We start from the raw sequence: 24,563 nt of genomic DNA, 5'->3' as shown, positions 1-24,563 counted from the left end.
GTCCTGGACTATATAGAAAGGCAGATGCTAGCCTAGCATGAGTAATAGTCCTGATGGTGGGCACATTGCGACCATCCTGCCCACCCTGGCGTGACGGACCATCCCTTCCAGCTGTGAGACAGAGTAAACTCTTCCTAACTTAAGTTGCTCTCATCGGGTATTTTGTCTTGGCAAACAAACACATGACAAGTATGCTACCATATGCTGTCTGTTTCTGCTCTGTCATGAATGTCAGGGTTAGCAGATGAAGTTAGTATTTCCTCTCCAAACTATTTGCGACTCTTCAGGCTAGTGTAGTGGAGATTTCCTGCATGGAGTTGACCTGCATGGGCCCATATCAGGTGAACGCAGCGGTCCAGATGATCCTCACTAGGATACTGTCTTCTGGAATTTTCTTCTGCATTAGTCCTGTTGTGTTTCTTCTAGAGCCTCCAATTATACCTATGTTAGACCATTCAGTATTGGTGCAGAGGACAGGTCCCCAAAGCCCTGGGCATGTTTCTGTAAATTCTCTCAGTTCTTTAGACCGAATCATTTCTTCTGATCATTCTTGAGGTTCACTTCCCTTTCTTCTTACCATCTCCAGTCTAAGCTCATCCGGGGAACTAAGCCATTGCACTTTTTTACTTCTATAATTTTCCTTTGGTTCTGTCACATTTGTGTGTTGATACTTTATTCAACAGTGAATATTTCACATGGCCCAGTTGGATTTTGTGATCTTCTTTTCAAGAATGCCATTCGCATTTCAGCAAGCAGCTCAACCGCTGGGTAGTCATCTTGGATTTCTATGGACCTGGATCACATTTGGCTAGTGCAGGACTGGGGAAAAAGTCCACAGGGTTCCTCAGACCCCTCCAAATGCTGTCTGCTGTGAAGGTATTGTCAGAGCGGAGTTTTCAGCTTTGCTAGCATCGGGCTAGTGTTGCACATAAGATACAATCCTTACGAAGAAGGGGTCACCCTGCTGGTGTCTTGGCTGGATGATGGGGGAGTGGTGGGGAGTGCTGAGGGAACCAAATCTACACTCTCTGTCTCAACCTGTAGCATTGCTGTTCAACCCTTGACCTCCCAGTGGCTATTGGCTTTAGGTCCTGATAGAGATCACAGCCCTGTACCGCCGATATGGGAGACTCTGTTTCCCCTCCCTGAACAGCATCCTCCAATGTCCTGACCTTTCAGATCCAGCCCCTAGCATCCTTGATCTGACCTCTATTTTTTTCCCACTCAGTAGAGCTGCTGTGTGGTGGTCAAGCCCTCGGGAAATTTGCTTGCTCATGGCCCTTACCCTGCGCGCTTCTCTTCCTCAGAACTTGCCATCCCGCATGGTCTGCTTTCACCACTTGACGCCACGCGCATCTGTGGTTCTGGTCATCTTTGTGTCCAGAGTGTATACCAGCGCTGTCACTCTCATTCCGGGCAGTGGAAGTCCTGTCTGTATGAGTCAAGGACATGAAGCAGCCAATGATCTCTGTATCGGTCACTTTTCTGCTGCTGTGGTAAAATACCATGACCAAAAGCAACGTATAGGAAGAAGGAAGACTTCATTTGGGCTTAGGATTCCAGAGGGAGAATCCATAATGCTGGGAGAGGAGTAGCAGCCAGGAAGCCAGAGCAGGAAGCCAAGAGAGCAAATTGGAAGTGGAGAGAGGCTGTAGACTCTCAAAGCCCCCGCTTCAGGTGTACTTCCTGAAGTTTCCACAGCTCCCCAAACACAGCTGGAAACCACGGGTTCGAATACGCTTGGCTCTGGGGGCCATGCCACATTCAAATCGATGTGGTCACTGTGACCAAAACCGTTTTCAGTGCCAATAACCTTAAAGGAGAAGCAGCATCTAAGGAAGGAAAAAAGATGGAGAGAAAGGGGCCTTCAGTCAAATTTGTACCCAGAGTTTATTTTAGAGCAGATAGCCTGACCAAGAAAGCATCTCCTCTGTAGTGGGGAAGAGCTAGAGAAATGGGCAGTGCTTTAGGGAGCCACTGTTGTGGGCTTTAAAGCCTCAGATGAGCGCTTTAACCCTCTGTGTCAGGAAGAATGGGTAGATATCAGTAAGGAGGTAGCACCTAAGAGCCCCAAGGTCTGTTCCCTCAGGGAAAGGGGACCATTCCCAGTAACTTAGCACCTCGTGTAAGTTGGAGATGGTGGCATTTATTTAGCACCTAAATGATTATCCCTGCACTACAGATTCCAGAGGAGGCTGTCAGAGCAGCGGTGATGCGGCCTCTGCAGCTTGAACTGGTGCAGGTAATTGTATGCCCAGCTCTGTCCGCTGAACTCTGATGAAATTCTCAGGAGCCACATGAAATTCTGTCTGTTCAGATTATCCCAGTGCTAGCTGAGGTAGCGCCTTCAGTCGGCCTTCCTCGTTGGCTTATAGTGTCATCCAGTACTGATGCACACAACGGCACCAGCTGGCTACTGTCCACATCAGGAAGGATGGAGAAGAGCAAATTGGTAGATGACTGGCGCTCTGGATAGCATCAGAAACGGAGTGCATGCTTACATTTGGAGGCTCTGGTTGCAGAGACCCTTTGGAATCGTTTGTTAAAGGTAAAGATAGCACATGCATATTGGGAGGATTTTTAAAATAACTCACTATTACTTAATATTTGATAGACTCCCTGTTAGAGTTCAGATCTGAAATGGTCAAGGCCTGGGCCCTACCTGCTGTGAAGTGGTGGGATCTTAATGAGGAAGGGCCTAGCTGAAGAAAGATTGTTGAGAGTGTGCCCTTTACAGAGACCCTGGGGATCCAGCCCTTTCTCTGCTTGTAGTTTGCCCGTCCTGAGGTTGATAGGCCTTTTCCAGCGCTGTATCCCTGCCATAACATACTGTGTCTCTGCAGGCCCAGAACCACAGGGCCATGTGACCATAGGCCGAAACCATGAACCACGATAAATCTTCCTCTTTTTAAATTGTTTCACTTAGAAATCTTTGTCAGTGTAATGGGAAACTAGCACTGCCCTTAATCCAGTACCAAAGAAGACAAGACTGCAGTGGCAGTTCCGTGGTTAAGCCACCAGTGCGGGAGGCTCCGCGCAACAACCTGAAAAGGCCAGACCACTCATCCTGACCCGTGTCCGCATTCAGGCAGACTCTGGATGGTGTGGTGGGCTTCTGACGACAAATTTGTGCCCGTAAGACCTGGACAGAGCTTTACAGCTGAGCAGAAATAAGCCCCTTGAGTCCTTTTGACAGAACTGGAGCAAAGGCTATGGGCAATCTCAGCCACGGCAAATGTGTATACAGGCGGCCTAGAAAATTCTTAGCTTTTCAAAAATCTCAGAGTTTCAGAGAAAACATTAGCCACGATAGAATAGACTCTGTCCCAAGTTTTGCCCCAACACCTGCAGAAACTAAGAGTAAATGACCTCTCTGGCGTTTTGAGTTTTTGTGGGATTTTTTTAAGGTTTTCTCTCTCTCTCTCTTTTTTTTTTTTACATTTATTTACTTACATATTTTGTGCGTGTGCATAGTGGTGTGTGTGGAGGTCCGAGGACATCTATGGAGTTAGCGTGTCCCTTCTGACAGAGGAAACTCGGGTCTTCAGGCTGGATGGCAAACACCTTCCCCCACTAAGCCTGCTCCATGGCGCTCTGCAGTGTCTGCAGGCTGAAGCAGGAAGTGCTCATCCGGTGCGGGGCACTGGAACAGCTGAAACCATACATTCCTTTACCTTTTAAACATGGGCTGTGACTCTGGTCAAATGCCCCAGGACCCCAGACATAAAGGTGTGCTGGTAGACACTCACACACAGTCAGTTTCTGCTCTGGCCCCATTCAGTGTCTGACCAATTTTTAATCTAAAAAAAAAAAAACAAAGCCCAGCCATTTCATATGATCTAGCCGGTGTTTGATTAATGTGGCTCTTTTTAAATAATCATTTTTAAAATGGGTTTTTTTTCCATGTTCTATTCATGTAGATAAGCTGTCACCATCATAAAAGGGCACTTAACCTTTTCCTCCTAAGATTATGTAACGAGTTAGATAAATTCAGATACACCTTAGAGGAAGAGCCACCAAATTCATAGAACAGGAAAGTGGTGATTGCGCCCTCTACTGGTGGAAGGTAAAAAGTTCTCAAATGAAAAAGGCAGAAGGACAGAAAAGGGCTCAAGGTGAGAAAAGAGAGAGAGAATGGAAGATGGAAGATGAGAAGAAAAAAGAGAAAACAACAAGGAATTCAAGTAGGAATGAAATTTACCAAAGAAAAAAATATGAAGGGAAAATAAATAGAATTGCAGGAACAGAGAGAAAGAACATGAGATGGCAGTGAACGCCTCTCGCAGCCAAACTGACACCTTGAGTTTGAGCCCTAGAATCTACACGGTAGAAGGAGATCACTGACTTCTGAAGTTATCCTCTGACCTCCACATACATGTTCACACACACACACGTGCACACACCATAAATAAAGGTAACTTTAAAAAAAAAACTCCTTTAATCAACAGGAAGACATAGATATCAGAAGCAAAGGTCAAACGAAAGGATGTGAGGGGATTTTTACTGGGCATCTCCATAGTAACCCTGAAAACACTGGCCACTTTCCAAACCGTAATCTTCTCAAACAGCGTTCACAACCATGACAGTTCATCCAATCATCGCCCTTAGAATTTGGACAGTATGATAAATATAGGAAAATTCTGAGAGTGTGTGTGTAAAATACAATTACAGTCCTGCATAGTCCTGACTTGTTTGATTCAGCTTTTCTAAGGAGATATTCACAGCAGACACTATGTATATAGTTATAGTGTGGAAATTGTAAATTCCAGGGTCCAGATCACTGGCTTTGTGTGATCACCGGCTGGAAACTGATGAGACCCATGGGTTCCCTGCTTTGAGCAATAGGACACTGACCAGGGCAATACCGTTCAGGCAGAGCCGAGCCCTGTGCACCCCGGAGCGGGCAGGTCTTCTAAACAGAAGTCCATTTGGATGAGTCAGAAGGTTTTCCGAAACACAGGGGGCGGTAGGATTTCTCAACCGTTAGGCTCATCGTCTGAAACTTATGCTGAGAGATCTTATGCAGTGTGCATGTTTGTCGGTGTCCACGTGGATATAGGGTGAGTGTAAGGTAGGGTGGGGACAGAGGTGAATGCGGACACCAGTGGTCAGCCTCCGGTGCTTGTTCTGCCGGTGCTGTCCAGTTTGTTTCCTGACAGACTCTCACTGGGCCGCAACTCACCAGGAACCCTAAGGATCTGCCTGGCCCCGCCTTCCCAGCATTGGGGTTGCAGATCTGTGCTTCGGTGCCTGGGGTTTTTTGTTGTTGTTGTTTTTTAATGTGGGTTTGGGGACTCGTAATCGGGTCCTGGTGTTTGCACAACAAACATTTATCAGCTGAGCCTTTCCATGGTCCAGATGGCACCAAGTGTCACCGCGATAATCTATAAAGCATTTTCAAGAGTTCTTGCTGCTGTTTTTGCAAGCCCTGAGTCTGTGTGGTAAAACACCAAAGGGTTGGTGAATGGCAGGAGAAGGCATGGGGATGGGGGCTGCATTGCTCCAGAGAGCCTCTGTGAGGAAAAAAGAAAACACGTATGTGGAGAATGAGACCTCAGAAGAGAGCAGCACCAGCGAGGGGCCTGGAGCTTTAGCATTCTCAGCCTCGAGGTGCCCCACTGCCAGGCCTGGGCTAGTTGCTTAAGCCAGCAAAGTGGTGCTCGTCTCTGAAGACATAGTAACACCCACATGGACAGCCACATTATTTAAGAAGGTTCTAGTGGGTACCCGTAAGCTCTGCTGCCAGGCTCAGGTGGGGAAAATGACTGGGGAAGAGAAAGAGGCCAAATGATGGGGGAACTTGTAGTGGGGTGACAGGTGCCGTCGCTACACCTGTGGTCCCAGCGCTCGGGAGGGGGAGGACGAGATTCGGAGGCCAGCTCGGGTTTGTTTCTAGGCAAAAATCAAAATGGAAGGCTAGGTAAAAGAGAGGGAGGAGCAGAGAGAAAGAGGTAGTGAGAAAAGAGAAGGGGACAGAGAAAGACAGAGCTTGAGGCGTCCCAACTTCCATCATGCTCCCACCATGTGGTCTTATAAATCCCTCCAGGCTCCGAGCTGCTCACACCTTTTTCTGAGAGTCTATAGAAACCGGTCAGAAGACTTGGGCTTGTCTCTCAGATAGAATCTGCCAGTTTCCATCATGAAGGATTTTCTTCAGGTCAGCAGAGACGAGCAGTCTGCTCCTCCTCGAAGATGGGGGGATGGGGTGAGGACATGAGTTGCACATACTGACAACGAGAATCTGTCTTCTAGAAGAAGCTGCTGAGTTGCCAGCTGGAGCTCTCTGACCTGACCTGTGGCCCGGGGTTCATTTGCAGGGTGCCTATAGAGCTGTGTCCAGATTTCAGAAGTTGGGTGTGTCTGCCAGCAGGAATCTTAAGTGGTGATTGTCACAGGACAGTATTACAAAGCAGGGTCTCTCGGACCCTGGTATCCTAGAAGCAGATATTTAACGGATGGGCTGCCTGTCAGGGCCAAGCTCCTGTGCTATGCAGAGCTGAGGGTGGCGCCAGCGAGCACTAGCCCCTGTGTATGCAGCCTGGCAGCCAGTCAGCAAACCCCTACCAAGTTGCCCATCTGCCCTGGAAGAGCAGGGTACTTCTCTGACACTCCCTGATGGCACCGATGTGGGGGAAATGACTTTGGACACTGGGAAATGAATGCACTAGTGACTGCTACAGTTAACCAACAGCCCGTTCCAACTACCTTCCAAGGTCTTCTCGTCCCTCAGAATGTCAACTCCCACCCCCTTACCCTCCCTAGCACCCTTCCCCTTCTTGTTTCTTTTGACATTCTGTCAGCTGGATGAAACAAGACTCCCCATCTCCAGGGCTCTCCCCTGCAGGAGCTCCCATTTGAGTCTGGCTCTAGCCTGAAGCCAGAGGCTTTAAATTTCTAACAACCCACCAACTCCTTGGAGCCTCAGCCTTCTAACAACGGAGGCTCGAGAACAGAGCGGGAAGCTTGAGGAAGGCATGCTCTGGGCAGGCTGCACACTCAACAGAGGAGACAGAGATCTGCAAGGCCCCACAGTTGGCTCCTTGTATGTGTTTCTGTGTGCTGCTGCTGGCGATGATTGGCACACTGGCAGTAACAGGGCTACTAGTATGTGGTCCTGTAGTAACTTAAAAGTCAGGGAATACTAAGCCAGGGGAAGCCAACGATTTGCCAGTACTTACACGTCATATGTAGTAGTGGTTGGTTTGAGTCAAAGGACCCCAGCTTCAAGCACTAGATCCATCTACGTGTGAGGTCTTGAGTAGCCCCTGACCCCTGTGTGCTGGGGGCCTTCCTATGTAAAGAGAGGAAGCATGCTTGTTCCCCAGGGCAGGGCGCCAGCAGGCACTTTGACCCACAGCCCGCACTTGTTCCTCTTCTCTTCTGTGTGAGGTTGACTCTATTGGGAGGTGCTGAACGCGGTGGAGTTTAGGATTACCATGTACTGCGCACCGACCGGCTGTTCCCCGAAGGTTCTACACACTTCAAAGCCAGGGTGGAGAGAGCAACCGGGATACACACTTGCATGCACAACACCTACAAATGCATACACAAAAAAACCAAAGTTCTCAACCTACAGGAAGCTGTGGTCCCTGCTGCTTTGGGTGGGAGGTCTGGCGACCCTTTCCTGGGATTGTTTTTTAATGGCATCCTCTAAGTTTGGGTTGAAGGTCACAGCGATTGTATTGCTCGCTGCTCTTGCACCTGTGGGTGCCTGCTCAGCAGAGCGCTTTGACCACTACTCACGTTTGTACGTGTTACATGCCGGGGTCTCTCTTGATGGCTGCTCCTTGCCTCTGCCTTACTGACAAATCACTAATGGTTTCTCTTCTCCCACACCTGCCCTCCCCTGTCCCACCCTCTCCTTTTCCCTCTGCCTTCTCTCTGCTGGCTCCCGCTGCTGTTCTCCAGTGCGACCAAGACCAGTGCATTCAGAGCACCAAATTCGTTTTGCAGGCCGCAGCCACTCCCCTGCTTCAGAGCGAACCCAGCCTCACCAGCGAAGAGCTGCATATGCCTGGGAAGCCTGGCCTGGGCACCCCATGTGCTAGCCTGACGCTGGGCCAGCCCACACCACCCTCCTCCATGCCCAACCTTGCCACGGAGGCCACGCTCTCAGACATTATGCCCCTGAAGGACGAGCACGGAGGCCACCAGTTTCTGACTCCAGACGAGGCACCCTCACCGCCGAGGATGCTGGGGCCAGGCAGCCCCCTGGCACACAGCCGTACCATGCACATTCTGGACCTGGCCAGCCAGGACTCCCTGCACGAAGACTCCGTGCGGGGCTTGGTGAAGCTCAGCTCCGTGTGACCTGCGTGGCCAGCCCTGGGACCACAGATGACAAACCAACAAATGGACATAGCCAAGTGGAAGTTTATGTTTGGAATCTGCGGGGTGGGCCAGGGGAGGGAGGACCCTCAAGAGAGGAGCCTGGAATTGAAGGCGGCTGCGTGGACACAGCGCCCTCTGTCGGCTGCTTTGGGGACAGACACGAGGAAGGTTTTCGAACACTGGTGGCCAAACTGAACGCGCTGTTTGTTACACTACTAGTTGAAATCGACTCGCCGTTCCTTGTGTTCATTAAAACAAAATAAAAACCCCCAAGGGAAAAGCCGACTGGACATGGGTTTGCATGCCACGCTGCAGTCCGTGTGACAGTGGCGCTATTCCAGAAGAAACGCTGCTTTCTTTGTTTTCCTTCTCTTTAACCTTGTGAAACTTTCCAGGGCGACAGACTGGGCCCAACGGGAGATGCCATCCTGTGTGACTTACTGGACTTAGCTGTACGCAGATGGACGTCCCCCCGCTACAGAGGCTACCGGGGTCGGTCCTGCCCTGGACAGACATTTAACCTTCTGCCAACACTTACGTGGGTGTTGTATTGTGCCAGGGTGGGACAGTCTCGCCCCCTGTGTAATGAACTTCCTGTGGACAGCCAATAAAGTGACTCCTCTGTTATTTTCTTGATCTGTAGACGGTTGTCCTTAGCAGCTTTCATGCAGTCATTTGTTTGTTTACGTTATCTCTGGGAAGGAATAACGCAGAGCAGCTGAGGTTCAGATCTCTGGGTCGTGGGTTACTGGGATGGTTTCTTGGTGGGAGCTGAGCTTGCCAATAGGCCCCAGCCCCTCACATCCACCTCCCCGCTCTGCTTTTAATGTGGGTTTATCAAGGTTTACTCTGCACTTAGAGCCACCCACGGAGGGAGCGGTTGTGTGCGGTAGGTGGAGGGAGGGGTCCCCAGGAGGAGGGATGTTGTCTGGCTGTCTTCTTGACTCCATGTGATGTTGGGGTGTTGCAAACCTCATAGGGTGACCTCATGGTCCTCACGAAGCAACGCTGGCTCCACGTTGGATCTGAGGTCGCATTGATCATACTCTAAGCTCAACACCCATGAAGATGGAGATAAAGTAGCCGCTTCACTCCAAGTGTGACCTGGAAGGGGCTGGTATTTAGGGAGCCAGCAGACTATGTGGAGGCAGCTACAAGAAGCTCCCTAACACTCCCCAACCTTCTCTTCCAGCGCCATATCCAATGCCAAATCCACAGACTGTGACTATCTCATTCTCATTAATGCAAGAGAGCAGAGACGGTCTTACTCAGTCCCATTCAGGCCACACAATAGTCATGCTGAACATGGCTACAGATGGCTTTCTTGTGACATCTTTGTGTCACCTTCGCTGCTACATCCCTCGGCTGTGTAGAAATCGGAGAGGGCGCATTATATGCAGCACTTTTTATATATAGTTTTATAGACCTCCTAATTATTTGTATTTTAAGACAGAACTTTGCTTACACAACCCCACACACAGTCAAATGCGCTACCTTCGAGCAAAGGGACACCCTGAAAAGCCCCTCCAACCACCCCTGCCTTCCAGAAGCAGCTTAGAGTGGTGTGGAAGGAAAGCTTGGCTCAGCCTTACTCTGGGGCCCAGTTTCTACCCCTTGAGGTAGGAGGTGGGGGCCTGGTCTTTAGAGTCCTATCATTCCTGGCACCCCGAATTTAGTGGTTGCCGATTTCCTTTGACCAGCCCCTCTTCCAACAGCTCCATTAAAGAAACCCCAAGAAGCAATGATAACATGACAGATAAGTCACTGAGCACACTTGGCCATCTGTCTCCTCCTTCATCAGTGGATTCAGCCAACCACGAATTAAAGCTACTTGGCAGAGGGCAGGCATCTATCCTGAATTGTGTGGACTTCGTTCCTCACCATACTCCCTAAATGCTCTTCAATAGTACTGCGCTGTGTTAGACATCAATCACCCAGAAACTGTTCAGTGTCTACAGAAGGATGTGTGCACACTCTGTATGCAAATACTGCTCAGCTTTACTCAGAGTCCTGGGCACCCACAGACTGGAGTTTCCACAGGACTCTGGAACCAATCCGCTAGGGGAACTGAGGCACAAATATACCTGTTATCAATTACCCTGCTCTAACCCCCTTCTCTCTACATACATGGCACCATTTTTCCAATAGGATTTTGGGGATCTTGGCAAAGATGAATCAAGACTATTCAGAGTCAAGGGGGACGAGAAAATTGGCTTTTAAAAAAACGGAATTGTAAGTCCCACAAAATGCCCATAACCCTTTCCTCTTCCTTGGGAATAAGTGACTGAATGCTCGAGGTTCCCAGTTCAGTGATGGGGGATGGGCACCATCCAGGGAGTAAGTGGTCAGCCTTTCCCATTAACTGGGTCTATCTAGTGTGGCTAAGTAGGCTTTGGCATTTATAAATGCTTCTAGAGACTTAGCAATCGATTGAATGCTAGCTAGAAAAAAAAATAAGATAAATATTTTACTATGCTATTAAGGCTTGGGCCTAGGAGGGGGTAAAATTTCATCTGCTTTGCAATCTCCCAGAACCACCCCACCAACCATAGGCCTCTTAAGCACTTGAAAGTCAGATGTAGCCAGAGCGGCCTGGCCCAGGCTGACGGAGAAGGATGACGACGGCAGGCATCCTGCTTCTAAACAGGCAGGATGATATGCCACTCTGTGCCAGGATCAATCAGCACAGGGTTAATGCTGTGCCCGCTTGAAAAAAAAAAAATGTTCATCCCAGCAAAGTGCCAGACACCTGTTCCCAAAAAGCTAGTTTCTCAGAACTACCCTGCCTCCAGATCTGTCAAGTCTTTGCCTGTGTCAGCCATGGTCAGTGATAGGCTCAACCCAAGTGTAAGGCTTTTCGGGGGTGCAGCATGCAACTGCAAAACAAGATGTGGACCCCATCTGCAAGCCGTGTTACCCCGAGACCTGAGTGGGTAAGCCTTAGTGTGCTTCACACCTGGGCCTGGACCTTCTCTAGACCAACAGCAAGAAGTGCATGTGCTAAAGTTATAATAGGTGTTCTGAGTGCAGAATGTGGTGGCATTTCCAGGAATAGACGAATGGAACCTCTCAGAGGCTTCAGAGGCCTAACCCAGCCTCAGCACGTGTCGCATTCAGAGCCGAGCCTAACCACCACCATCCTCTCTGGGCCTGTGTCATAGCTGTGACTTCAGGTTGGCGCTCGCTGGCAGGTGTCAGGGGTCTGCCTAATATGATGAAGGACCTCTTCTGCTGGGTTGCTCTGTACTCACCTACACCAGGACACTCCTCAGCTTGTTGAGTTCTTCACGTAAGAAGAGAATAATGAGAAATAATGTTGGCTATATTTTCTAATTAATACCTCAAAACTATTTGGAAGCTGTGCCTAAATTAAACTGATGTTTGTGTTTTTACATTAAATGCATTGGTTGTGGGAACCTACCATGTTCTTATGTAAGGGGAAGAGAACTCTGAATAAATTTTCATTTTCCATGGTGTCCTGCACCTATTCTGGACCTCTGTCTACATGGCATTGTATACTATTTTCCGTGTTAGCTCATATAATTCTCTTGATTGTTCCCTTAAATCTAGCTCTCCCTCCCCCCATTTCTCTCCCTCTTCCTCTATTTTTCTGATTAGTTCCCTAACCCACATGTTGTATGCACAAACCCTTCACTTTCTCAAATGCCTCCCCACCTCTTTTCACTGCCCTTTCCCCTCTCTCCTGTTTCCCCCTCCTCTTAGTAGGTTTTCACTGAAATAGTGAATGAATGGACGTTTGTTTGTTTGGGTTTTTTTCTCCAATAACCATCACATATAAATAGCTTGTAAACCTTCTTCTATTGCCATGGGCTATGACTCTGATGGTGCAGCCCAGTAGATTTTCAAAGGCATCTGCTTGCTGCGTTAATCCAGCCATTAAAAATAATTGGAAGATGAAAAATTAGATTGTTTTACAGCAACTGTGTCTGAAGCCACAAAATTTCCTGGGCAAACAGGAAACTGGGGGATTTGTTTTCACTGAGCACATTCCTACCCCAAATCTTAGGGTTCTGTTGTCAAGGGGGGGAAGGAGGAACTGAGTACTCAGGAGATCATCTTGTCTCCACAGTGAGTGAAAAGGAAACAAGCCCTCATTCTTGTGTCTGTTAGCAAGCTCTGCCTTTGCCCACCTACACCTCTCTCCCTTGACAGCTCCTACTTGCTAGAGCAGGCTTGACCGAGCCTACCTTCTCTCTCACACTCTGGAAGGGAAGAAGGCAACATGGAGAGGTCGTTTTTATCTTGTCCTGAGAAATCTCGTTGGCATACATATCTGTTAGTGGCATCTGTGTTTTCTGATTGTGATCTAGTCTGTGGATTGGAACTTAATTAATTTGTTAGGTCAGCAGGCAGCTGATGCACAAAAGCATGCTCTCTGGAGATAAGGAAATCCGATGGCTTCGGATGCCACCAAAGATTGTTCTAACAGCATTCTCATTGAAATTCCAGGTAGGATTCTTCATGTACCTAAATAACCTCAGGTCAGGTTGAAGCCCCAGCAAGACCCTCTCCGTAGTCACAGACTATGACTGTGGGCGATAATATCTGATCCCAAAACACACAAGGAAGAAACTGACAGTGTAGATGTAAAGAGCCCTTTATAACACATATAACCCACTCAGGTTCACACCATGCTGGTTGGGATCTCTGTGCCCATCTCCTCCTCTTCCCAAGGTCACACCTTCCCTCCTGTACTGCACAGGGCACTCTGCAAAAGGAACCAGGTCCCTTCTGGACATGGCAGCCCACTGGGATTTGGTACTTCCTACTGTCCAGTGGGACCCTGCATCTTCAGGAACAGGGCTGTGAGTTTCCGGCTGCCTGGGCTGGTGTGTTTGTGTATCCTGTCCTGTGAAGCGGGTGTAGGCTGATGCTTACGTCCATGAAGCTTCCTCACCCACTCACCACTATGACCTTTGTGACTAAGAATCTTCCTCGGGCCTTTTCTTCAGTTCCCATTTTGCCTGCCATGGAAGCTGATTCTTTCAGAGCTCGGTGGCTTGTGCTTCTTCTAAAAGAGGGAACAATGGAACTTCAAATTGTCCCCTAAAGATAATGAAACAATCCAGAATCTACCTTCTTTTCTATAACCTATGGTGACTAGTGGAACTACCACAAACGCTCAATGATGTATTTGAGGGCCACAGAGCACACAAGCCATCAGGAGGCATCAAGAGTGATCTGCCTATAACTGGGATGCTCAGACACTCCACAGCAGTGAACCAGGAAGTAGGTAGGAAGCCCACCAGGCTGGGACAAGGCTGTGAAGTCACTGCAAGACTTTACATACCTCATCCCGGCACAGAAACAGTCATGACTGGCACCAGTCCACACAACACTGAAAGACTACTCTCACCAAACAGGGGTCTGGCCTCTGCTCTTGGCCCTCAGGAGAAATCTCTAAGGCCTGGAAAGTACGGTCTGATTCGAGCATCTTATCTGAGGGCATTGAGCCATTTGGTGCCATCTCCTCTCTGGAGGGAAGAGGGGTTAGCGAAGAGATGGTCATGACATCCACACAACAGACTACCAGTCACAGCTCTGGAGTAGAGAACAGGTGAGCTCCCCCACTTATCAATATTTCCCAGTATCCCTGGGGTAGATGGGTACAGATGCTCTGAGAGAGACTGGGAAGGTCAGTACTATTCTCTCTATAGCCTGCCCACCCACGCCTGCATCCCCAAGCTCTTCAGTGACGTTATGAGTTAAAGAGCTCTCCTGAGCTCTGAGGATCTTTCTAGTAAGGATTCAAACCTAAGGATGGTTCTGGGAACCCCGAACTCACAATTACTGTTAGAATCAAGGGTGGGTTTCGTCCTTTTTTCAGGTAGACAGTGGCTCCTGGGATAGGTACTGAGAGATCTTAGAATTGTTCCCCAAACTTACCTTCTCCAAGAGGCTCTCTAAGGCAGAGGTTCTCCATCTGTGGGTCTCCATCCTTTTGGTGTCCAATGACCCTTTTATGGGGTCACATATCAGATATCCAGCCTGTCAGATGTTTACATTATAACTCATAACAGTAGCAAAATTACAGTTATGAAGTAGCAACAAAAATAAATTTATGGTTGAGGGTCACCACCACATGACATGAGGAACTGTATTAGAGGGTCACAGCATTAGGAAGGTTGAGAACCACTGCTCTAAGCTATGGTGCAGACACAGAGGGCCTGTGTGTGTATTACCCAAGGGTGATGGAAGCTATAAGCGTTCTAGTCTTAGCACTTTAAAAAAAAAAAAAAACTGTTATTGATGGGGGCTCGGAATGTCAGCAGTGAAAGTGCTTGCTATGCCAGCATGGAGACATGGATTCAGAGCCCCAGGACCTTTGTAAAAGCCAAGTATGTAGTTCAGATCTAAAACCTAGTGCTGGGAGAGGGGTTACGACAGGCAGGCAGATCCCTACCTGCCAGTGTAGACAAAATGGGTTAGTTCCAGGTTCATTGAGAGAGATCCTGCCTCAAAGCATAAGGTGGAGAAGTGATTGAGGAAGACATCCCAGGTTGTCTCTGACTTCCATACATGCACACCTATGTGACCATATATATACCACACCCGGGGGGGGGGGGGGAGAGAAAGAGAAAGACTTTTTTATTTAACTTAATTTTGCTCAGCAAGAAACTGAGCAAGTTGCAGGAAGAAGGAGGCGGCAGGAGAAATTATGTAAACACAAGGCTAATCCTCTTAAAGACCCAGACAAGAGTGTTAGACCAAAAAAAGAAAAGCAAGTAGATTCAGTATACTTTGGTTTGCTTTTCACGCTGCCAAGTTTAACGGATGTAGAAATATAAGAGATTAGAAGGTATTAAAGAGGTAAGAGGCATGCATGCTCCTAATTTTCCAGAGAAAATGATGAAAGTCTTTAAAGAAATAGGCTATTTTTTTTTTTAATTAGAACAGGTATCCCTAGTGGTGGCATTTTAAGACTGATTGCCTTCTTAAAGGCCTTGTCTCTAAATATAGTCATAGGGAGGTGGAGCGTCAACCTACAAATGCCAGGAGGACACACTCAGTCTAACAGAAAACCATTGCATTTCTCATACATACACTTGACTGCCACCAACTAGGGGCCAGGTCATATGTGTCTCCTTCCAGCAGAGTCTGAGACCCACATACCTCACCCCAGACTTATCAGCAGGAAGAAGTTTAGCTTCCTAGTTATCGTTCAGAATTTTTCAGGGTAGTCTTTGTTCTTCCTGGCTTCCATAAAATGAGTTTGCCAACAGTGAAAAGAAATCTTTGGCAGTGAGAAATCTGAGCAAGTGTTAAGAATATGGGTGTTGAGTCCACACAGCCCTGAATACAAGGCTGCTCTAAGTACATGTGATCATCACAACCTTAACCAGGGCAGCCTCGGCTTTTCCATCTTTAAAATGGCATCAGTGGCTCAAGACAAGACAAAGACGAGATCCATTACGTAATGCCTAAAAAGTTCCCCAAATTTTAGACTCATGCCAGGCTGTTATTCCACTAGCCTACAGTTAAACACTGGGTGAGAGCTCAAACCATCTCTCATCCAGACACACATCCTTTCAAGCTCCACCTTTCCTCCAAGTGCCCAAAGCATGGCTAGAGTGCCCCCACACCAGCTCAGGAATCTTCTGTTGTCACTGTTCAGGAAGTTACAGGCAACCGGAAGCGCTTTACTCCTCCAGATCCTGTGGGTGCAGGTGACCTAATTGGTCTGAGAGCTAGCCCTGTTCCTAAGGCAGGAACAGGAAGTCTAAGTTGAGTACTGCTCCTGTTGCTGCCCAGCTTAGCTGCTATTAGCTGTTTCCTTCTCTGGTTGGCAGCTATCAACCCTTCCTCCTCTTCCTCCTCCTCTTCTTCCTCCTCCTCCTCTACATCTTCCTCCTCTCTCTTCGCTTCCTCTTTCTCCTCCCCTTCTTCTGTCTTGTTCTTGTTGTTGTTTTGGTTTGGTTTTTGGTTATTTTGGGGTTTTTTGGTTTGGGTTTTAGGGCTTTTTGGGCAGAGTGGGGGTCCAAGACAGTTTTCTCTGTGCAACCAAGGATTTCCGTGGCTGTCCTGGACTTACTGTGTAAAGCAGGCTGGCCTCGAGCTCATAGAGATCCACCTGCCTCTGCCTCCCTGAGTGCTGAGATTACAGGCTTGCTCCACCACGCCTGACTTTTTTCTTCTGTTTTTATTTTTCTTTTTTGAGAATTTCATATAATATGTTCTAATCATATTCAGTATCATCGCCCAACTCTTCCCAGACCCTCCCCGCCCCCATACTCATCCTACCTCATGTCATGTTCTCTCCCTTACCCTCTCTTAAAAACAAAAACAAAAATCATGGAGTCTAGTTTGTGTTAGCTGACTATCTGCCCTGGAGTGTGGTCCATTCAGCAAATGCCAATAGGTCCTTGGTTAGGAGTAGAACTTGGTGTTCACCTCCCCTCCCCTATGCTGGGATTTTGTCTGCTTGGAGTTTGTGCCTATTTTGCCTGCTTTAAGACAACAGTGAGGTCCTTTGTTCCCACAGGAGGAGACTATGAAGGTCCACCATTGTTTCACGTAGTTCCCTAACCTCTGGGGAGACAGCTGGGTAATCAAGTCTTGTTCTGTTGTCTCTGTCCAGACTCAGAGAACAGGCACTAGAGATGGGCTGACAGGCACGTGGGGGCAGGGTACTGGTGGAGTTCCAAGGGGTTCAGAAGGACCGGAGTCACCCCAGAAAGATCACCATGTGTTATTCTCAGGGTCTGAGGTGACACAAATGCCAGTGGCCTTCGCTGTGGTTCAGCAGGTCAGCAGACATGCTTTCATTTAGGGCTCTGCCCTGGTGTCTAAGGTAAAGAAAGCGAATGTCCGCACTCCATCTGGGTATGTCTGGATTAGGGAAGGAACCTGAGGCAGTTTGCAAATGCTTTCCCTTAATGCTTGCTCCTCACCCACTGTCCCGGGGGGAGTGCTTTTCTGAACTAAACTTCCTTCAAAGCCCCAGAGTGCTCACTGACATAAGGGGCATTCATGTTATCTTCCTCTGTTTTTATTATCAATGACCTATTAGCAAACAAACAAAAAGAAACAATAAAGTCTAAAAGCTGGGAGTCCAACTGAGTCTTGCCAACTCCTATGACTTCTTGCCATGTGACTGCAAGGAAAGCTCAAATTACATCAAATTTATGAGCAGCTTGATGGCTCCCAAACCACGGGATGAAGCAATCGTGCATGATGGTTTTGTTTTCCAAGCTGAGTTTTTCCCAAGCAAATAATGAGAGCAACCCTCATGACCAGATGGGTAAGCCTGACCTCTCTGTGAGAGACTCCCATGCACCCAGGAGAAAGAGAGAGACTGTTTTTGTCCTGAAAAACAAATCCTCTAAGTCAACAGAGCAGCCAGCCATTCCCTTGGGGGTGGGGAGGAGTTGTCCAGGATGCTGGGCCCCTCCCAAGTCCCAGCCTGATGGATGCTCACCCTCCCTCTCCATCTTTGTAATAATGTGGGTCATCCTATGACTTGCTGTTTAATGAGGCAGAGATACTCCTTCAGTTTCTGTCCCAGTCACAGGTAGAAAGCTCCTGCCCTTTAATCCAGACCTCAAGAATCAGTGGATGAGACAGCAAGGGACCAAGACTTAAAGCTAATACTTGTGAGAGATTCAATTGCTCCAAAACAAAGGCTGCCAAATTATTGTAGCCTTTCACTTGACACCCATGTCAAGTGAACATGATCCAAGTATGCTATACATTTATGGACGTGTCACAAGAAAGTCCAATGTATCGTACAATTAATACATGCTAACACAAAATTGTAAAGAGTCCTATGTTCACTGTATGGAGGCAAGCATAAAAGCTCCAAACTGTTCTCTTTGGCCTGAGGCCACACAGCTGGACTGTCAGGCCCGGGCTGCCGCCCGTGCTCTTTCTGAACTCCTGAGAGACAAGCTGCGAAGAGTGTGATGGAGTGACTCGTAAGAGAAGCAGCCATGGCCTTGTACCAAGAGAAAAAGGAAAGGCTTTTAGTGCGCGTGTTCACTTAGACAATATCCAGGCTGGAGTGGTTTGCTGGGGAGTTCTATTTGCCCCTCACCCACCTCCTTAATGCATTACATTCTACACTCAGTGCCCTGGAAGATGGTGAATAGACAAGACAGAATCCATTAGGCTCGTTGATTTATGGCTTTTCAGCATTTTGAAGGAGCGGCTCTTGTCGTGAAATCGGTTGCACGCAACAGCCCCTTTTAGAGATGTCTGGCATTGCCAGCAGGTGATTTATGCCATGCTCCCCTGATTGCTTCTTTTGGAAAGAGAGCGGAAACATTAGTGCAAAGCAAATACGGTGCCCGGTGCCTTCGGGACCCCTTGCTCAGCAGTCTTGTGGCCTACCCCCCACGAGCCCAGGAGCTCCACACTCGCTGGGCCTCCTCTTACTGACTGGCCTTCAGTGGCCATGGCTTCTGGTTTGAGGTCACCTATAGGGCTGTGCACAGAGTCCACCCACGGCTGCATGTGCATCTTCTGGGGCCTATAAAAGAGCAGCCTCGGGGCTTCAGCGGGAGCCAGCTGGTGTCATTTCCCATTTCGCATGGGATAGTGGTAGTTTAGCTTGAGCAGGCCTGCCTCCGGTTAGCATGTGCACGCCACGAAAGCACAAACACTCTCTCCTGCACCAAGCCATTCCTCAGAGCTGTTGCATTATTGTTCCCTAGATCAGAAGCATCCAGAAGAAGGCAAATTTGTGATTTATTTAGTCTTATTTTGTGCGCGCTGGTGCAGTCTACGGCTGTGGGGACACATGGGCCAGCATAAAGCCGGTGGTTACTCTTGCTTCAGGAACTATTCGGGAAGCACCCCTTTTTATCACCCCAGACACGAGTTCTCAGGATGGTAGCCCCTGGAACCATAGAGCCTTGGCCAAGAAATAAGTGTTTCAGGTGGTGGAGAGATACACTGAGGTCTTAAGCAGTTCTTAAGCCCTTTTGCTTTGGTCCCAGAAGCCAAATGCTGTAAGATGTATCCTCCCTTGAGACCTAGGGGCAAAGTCATAGTGAGCCAGGTGCAGAGACTTCCAGGAAAAAAAAAAAAAAAAAAAAAAAGCCCCTGATCACAAAAACATCTGCTATCTGCAATAACCAATGGAGATTTTGTGCTGATAATGAGGCCTCCCCTTCTACCACACTGCCTCCCCCAAACTCAGCAGTCCCCAGTATCTTACTGTCCTGGGCTGTTCCTCTCCATGGCACTTCTGAAATCTGTCCTTTTTCTCCTTCCCTGGGGCATCTCTACCTGGTGCAGCCCGTGGGCTTTTCGAGATGTGGCCTGTCTCCTGGCAGGGTTCTCCTTCATCTGCTTCCTAGAGTGTGGCGTCTGTCTCAGTTCCTGTCCTAGCTCAAGCGTGAGTCTGGATCTGGGTTATCACACCACGGGGTCAGCAGCAGCCCGTGGCCTCTCTGGGCTAGCAGACAGATAGACACACCACAGTTCCCTAGAGCTGTCTCTCCGTCTGGACGTGTGTTGCGCAGACAGGAGCTCTGAGACTGAGAACATTGTGAAGGAAGCCAACTGAAAGGAGATGCTGCGTCTCCAGGAGGAAGAGGGGAAAAGACGGAAGAATGTGGGATCGTAAAGACATCATGGGACATTTATCAGCCACTGGAAAGCTGCCCTAGTCCAGGTCCCCAGTTAGGAGAGTCCGGAACCCCTAGGGCAGGAGGTCTGATTGTGTTTTGTGACAGACCACTTCTAACTTGAGTGACACATGACACATTGTCCAATCCCAGCGGCTCTACAGAGTGCAAAGGGAACTGCTGCTGATTGCTGCAGCTTCCAGGCCAGCCAGGGTGATCTTCACTGGTAGGAAGCTCAGTTTTCTCTCTCTGAATGAGTCACCTTTGACTGGAGGGGAAGGGAAATTCAGAGGCACTAAAAGGGATAGAATCTCCTGACCTAGGCCCTTCTGGGATCTCTGTTCATGCTGCAGTCAAGGAGGTTTTTTTTTTTTCCTCTAATCCTGGGTCAAATGGCTTCCTGCTCTGCCTGAAGCCTTACAGAGTCACTCTCTCTCTCCTAGAACAAGTCTGAGCATCATGTCTTGGGCTCCAGACATTCCCTGGCCTCTACGCTCATCCTGTGCTCTTCCCTGTCCCTCCCTCCCCACTCACCCATCTATGTTCGATGTTCACCTGTGGGAAGCCCACCTGGGGTCCCTCCAGCCTCCATCCTGATGTGACCCTTCACCGTAGAACCTCCAGACTCGGCTCCTCCCTGCCCTTCACCTCTTGTTTCCTTGGCGTGAAGACACTTGAGCGGGGGTGTGTCCACTGTCCTTTCACAGCACCTGCACAGCGTGAGCAAGGGTTAGCACTTCAGAATCTGCATCTGTCAAGTTCTAGAACGATGTACCACGACGTAGCTCGGTCGGCTGCCTAACACCCACAAAGGGCTGGGTTCAGTCCCCCGGTGTCTCTCAAACCAGGTGTGGTGGTGCGTGCCTATAATCTTGGCACCTGGGAGAAACTCAAGCTCCTCAGCAGCATAAGGAGTGTCCAAGCTAGCCTTGGTTACTTGAAACTCTTCTATCTAAAAAAGAGGAAAAAAAAGTTATAAAATAAGGCTATGGTAGAAACCCACAAAGACACCTCTTCCAAGTTCAAAGTATTCCCTGCTCTGGTAAGTAGAGCCTTTCCACAGTTTCCAGGACAGACCAGTTTGTCCTTTATAACATAACAGCATTTCCTACAGGCTCCAAAAGGATGTTCAGTGTCAAAGACCACTTTGCCAGGGGAAGGTAGTCTTGCCCACGCCTCTCCTGACCTTGAATTTGATGCACCTACTCTTGCCTCCAGAGGAAAGGTATTCAGATGGTATTTTTCATCTTAAACCCTAAGCTGCCAGGACTAACTCTTCTTCTCTGTGTTAGCCAAAGGTCAGCTGTTCTTCTCCAGTAATTACCTTTTCCTCTTCTGGCTAGCATCCACCGAGGTGAAAATTGCTTCTTTTGTTGGCTTGGTCTGCTAACTAGCTTCCTACCCACAATCCCTGTCCTCCTCGTAAGTGCTCCAGACAAAAGCCGAGTGCAAACCCTTGTCCTAGCTCGCCTGTGTCTGTGGTCACCAACAATGTTCTAAGTCTGTCATTATTTTCTGTTGCAGATTCACTCTCTCAGTTCAGTTAACTGGGGTGATTCCTGTCAGCTCCTCACTTGGCTGTTTTGCCCTATTAGGTAACAGCACAGCACAGGTGCTCTTCCCCTCAGTCACCATGTGAGACAGAGGGGATAAAGAACTAAAACCCCAGAGGAGGAAGAAAACTCGGGTCATGCTGCAAGCAATGGCTGCTCACCTGTACTCAGTCGGTTTGACATGTGTGACACGATGACTTTAAAGGACTCTTTTGTAGGAGAAGTCACACCCACACAATTACCATAGAATTCAGTACTTGGGAACGTTCACTTGTAGCAAGTTTTCTTCAGTCCGACAGCCTGAGCGACACAGTCTGCTAGCTCTTTCCCCTTCCCCCCCCATGCTCCACATTAGTAGCTTCCAGAAGACTGCTCAGCTTCTGCAGCTCAGGCCAGGCCTTGGCTTCTCAGTTCCCTCTTATCTGTTTTCACTGCCCTACTTTATATATACATTGGTATTTTTAGCCACCTCAAAACTCTTTGTCAAGTAGACAGGGAACAGATGATTTTTTAAAAAAAAATTTTTTTTTATATATTCAGAGTTTCCTTAATCTTATGAAACCACATTCTCTTAAGAGAGTACTTCAAAATCCACATTAAAAAAAATAATAATCCCTGAGCCTGACAGGATGGACTCACTGTGAGCTAATCTGCTCAGGTCAGTTCTGTAGCAAATTCAGTTTCTCATTTTACTTCTCCCAGTTCCAGACTCTTCTTCCTGCACTAAGTCTGTCATTGAGGTTCAGTCCTTAAAGCTTTTTTCCCCAGGACCAAAAAAGCCGGTCTAGCTGAGGCACCTGGCAGGTTTTTGTTTTTTTTTTTTTTAAATTTGTCTTCAAATGACTATTTTATGTGAAACTTCTGATCACCATTCAGGAAGTGAGCACTGGGGCTCAAGATCACAAGAAGGAGACCTTGTCCCCAACACAAGTGAAAAGCAAGGGCATTGCAGTCTTGGAAAGCTTTGCCTGACTCAGGGACAAGGGCCCAAGTGGCCATCCTTGGGAATTGGTTTTACTCACACTCTGACACCAAATGTGTGGGCTTTTGCCTCATACCAACCAATTCCTAAACTCCTCAGACACCCCTTGATTCAACTCAACAAAAATATTAACTAACCGGAGTCAGCACAGATACCCCAGGTTAGGGGAGTCCAAAAGACCACCCCCTCACTTATGACTCCGGCGGCAAGCCCAGGCCACCTGGACTTCTGAACAATTAGCTATGAGGTCAAGATTATGCTAACTTCCTTCTCATGTTCAGCGGTTTGCTAGACCAAATGACAGAATCCAGGGAAGTGTTCTACTCACGATTGCCAGTTTGTTAGAAAGCAGATCATGAAAGAGATACAGGAGAGGAGATGCGGAGCGGGGAGGGCAAACAACAGGGATCTCCTGTCCGCCTCCTGGGTGTTTTCACCGACCTGAAGACTCCCCGGCTCAGTCCTCTAAGGCTTCCTGTGGAGGCGCCACATAGGCACGGCTAACTGAACCATGGCCATTGGTGACTAGCTCAATGTCCAGGCCCTCTCCCCTTCCCAACAGTCCAGAGATGAGCTGAAAGTTGCAATCTCTTGTCAAGTGGTCTCTCTGGAGATCAGTCCTGTCCTGAAGTGGTAGAGAAGACCCTCAGCCATGAGGCATCTTATTAGCATACCCAAAGTACTCCTACCACTCAGAGAGTGCCGAGGGTTTTTGGAGTCTGAGGCAAAGACACAAGTGCATATTTTATTCTCACACTTGTGGGCAAGCTCGGACCTCCTACCTACTCATGGTGCCTCAGTGGAGACAGCCTTTCCTTAGAGTGAGAGGCCTTCAGCCGATCCACAAGATGCCAACACTCATTCCATCTCTCCCTTTTGTCATTGGTGTTGCCTCTGTTCTAGAACAACAGTGGGTCATCATATCGCAGGAGGAAAAAATGATGGGGCATGTTGAACCATGCAGTGGATGGGCAGCTTCATGGAGACAGTATTCGTCATTTCATCATTCGCAGTGTGCAGGCATCTTATAAACAGTGCGTGTGTGATGTGTATTTGCTAGAAAAGTAACCATGTTGGCCCACAGAAATAGTCATCAGCTCTCACTCAGAAAAATGAGCATCTTTATTAATAATCTTTATTAGTGATATTAATGAGCATCAATATTCTCTGCCACTTATGTAATCACCAGTGTGTGTGTGTGTGTGTGTGTGTGTATGGTGTAGGTACATGTTCTTGTATATGTGTGTGCACATGTGTTTGCAGATGCATGTGTGTGGCCATGCGCATGGAGGCCAGGGGCCGATGTCATGTGTCTTCCTCAATTGCTTTCCACTTATTCTTTCAAACAGGGTCTCTCACTGACCCTGGAGCTCACTAATTCAGCTAGACTGGCTGGATAATAACCCCCAGGGATCCACGTGACTCCCAACCCCCAGTTGTAAGGCTACAGATCAAGGTCACAGTATTTAATGTGAACACTGGGGATCCAAACTCAGTTCCACACGCTTATGAGGCAGGCTGACTCCTCGGGCCTTAGCAGAGTCTGGAGTCAGCCTGCTTCGGTTCAGTCCTGTCTCCTTCACTGTATGATCTTGGGCAAGTCAACCTACCTGCTGCCCCATTCGTTTCCTTATCTTTGAAATGAGGAGCGCCAGTGTGGGTTACCCAAACAGTGTGGGTTACCCAAACAGTGTGGGTTACCCAAACGCCCACAAGTGCTTCCCCCTCTGCATCTCTTCCCTGGCAGTGCCCTCCCACACTGTCTCTGACCTTAGTTAGCCATATGCTTTATTTGAACAATATGAAGGAAACAGAGACTTAGGAAATGGACTATTGGATTTTCTCTCTTGCTTCCTAAAAATGCCAAGGACACTTTATAAGCAAAATGTCACACCCTTTTAAATATATTTTTTAAAATTTTAATAATGTATATATGTATCTATGGGGCTGGGAGGGGGCGTGTCCTCCTGTGAGCGCAGGTGCAGGCTGAATCCAGAAAAGAATGCCGAGTCTCCTGGAGCTAGAGTTGTGGGCGGTCGTGAGCCACCTGAAACGGGTGCTGGGAGCCCAGCTGTGGTCCTCTGCAAGAGCAGTACATGCTGAACT

At 48.3% G+C, this 24,563-nt stretch overlaps 1 protein-coding gene across 4 annotated transcripts in view; it reads left to right on the top strand.

Annotated features, from left to right (window-relative positions):
* Zdhhc14 (zinc finger DHHC-type palmitoyltransferase 14) overlaps positions 1-24,563 on the top strand; it is a 285,920-nt gene that overhangs the window by 230,964 nt on the left and 30,393 nt on the right. For 2 of the 4 annotated variants that reach the window (XM_060373220.1, XM_060373218.1), the window contains one exon: positions 7,909-8,973. The exons of 1 other annotated variant lie outside the window; for it this stretch is intronic. In XM_060373220.1, the coding sequence (XP_060229203.1) occupies positions 7,909-8,310 (402 nt within the window). In that variant the 3' untranslated portion in view covers positions 8,311-8,973. Of the gene's footprint in view, positions 1-7,908; positions 8,974-24,563 lie in introns of those variants that run through there. One more of the 4 variants, XM_060373219.1, reaches the window with a different exon arrangement.

Source organism: Meriones unguiculatus, chromosome 20 (assembly GCF_030254825.1).
Source record: "Meriones unguiculatus strain TT.TT164.6M chromosome 20, Bangor_MerUng_6.1, whole genome shotgun sequence".
NCBI classification, from domain to species: domain Eukaryota; kingdom Metazoa; phylum Chordata; class Mammalia; order Rodentia; family Muridae; genus Meriones; species Meriones unguiculatus.
Note: the sequence above shows the minus strand (reverse complement) of the source record. Positions and strands in the feature narration are given on the sequence as shown.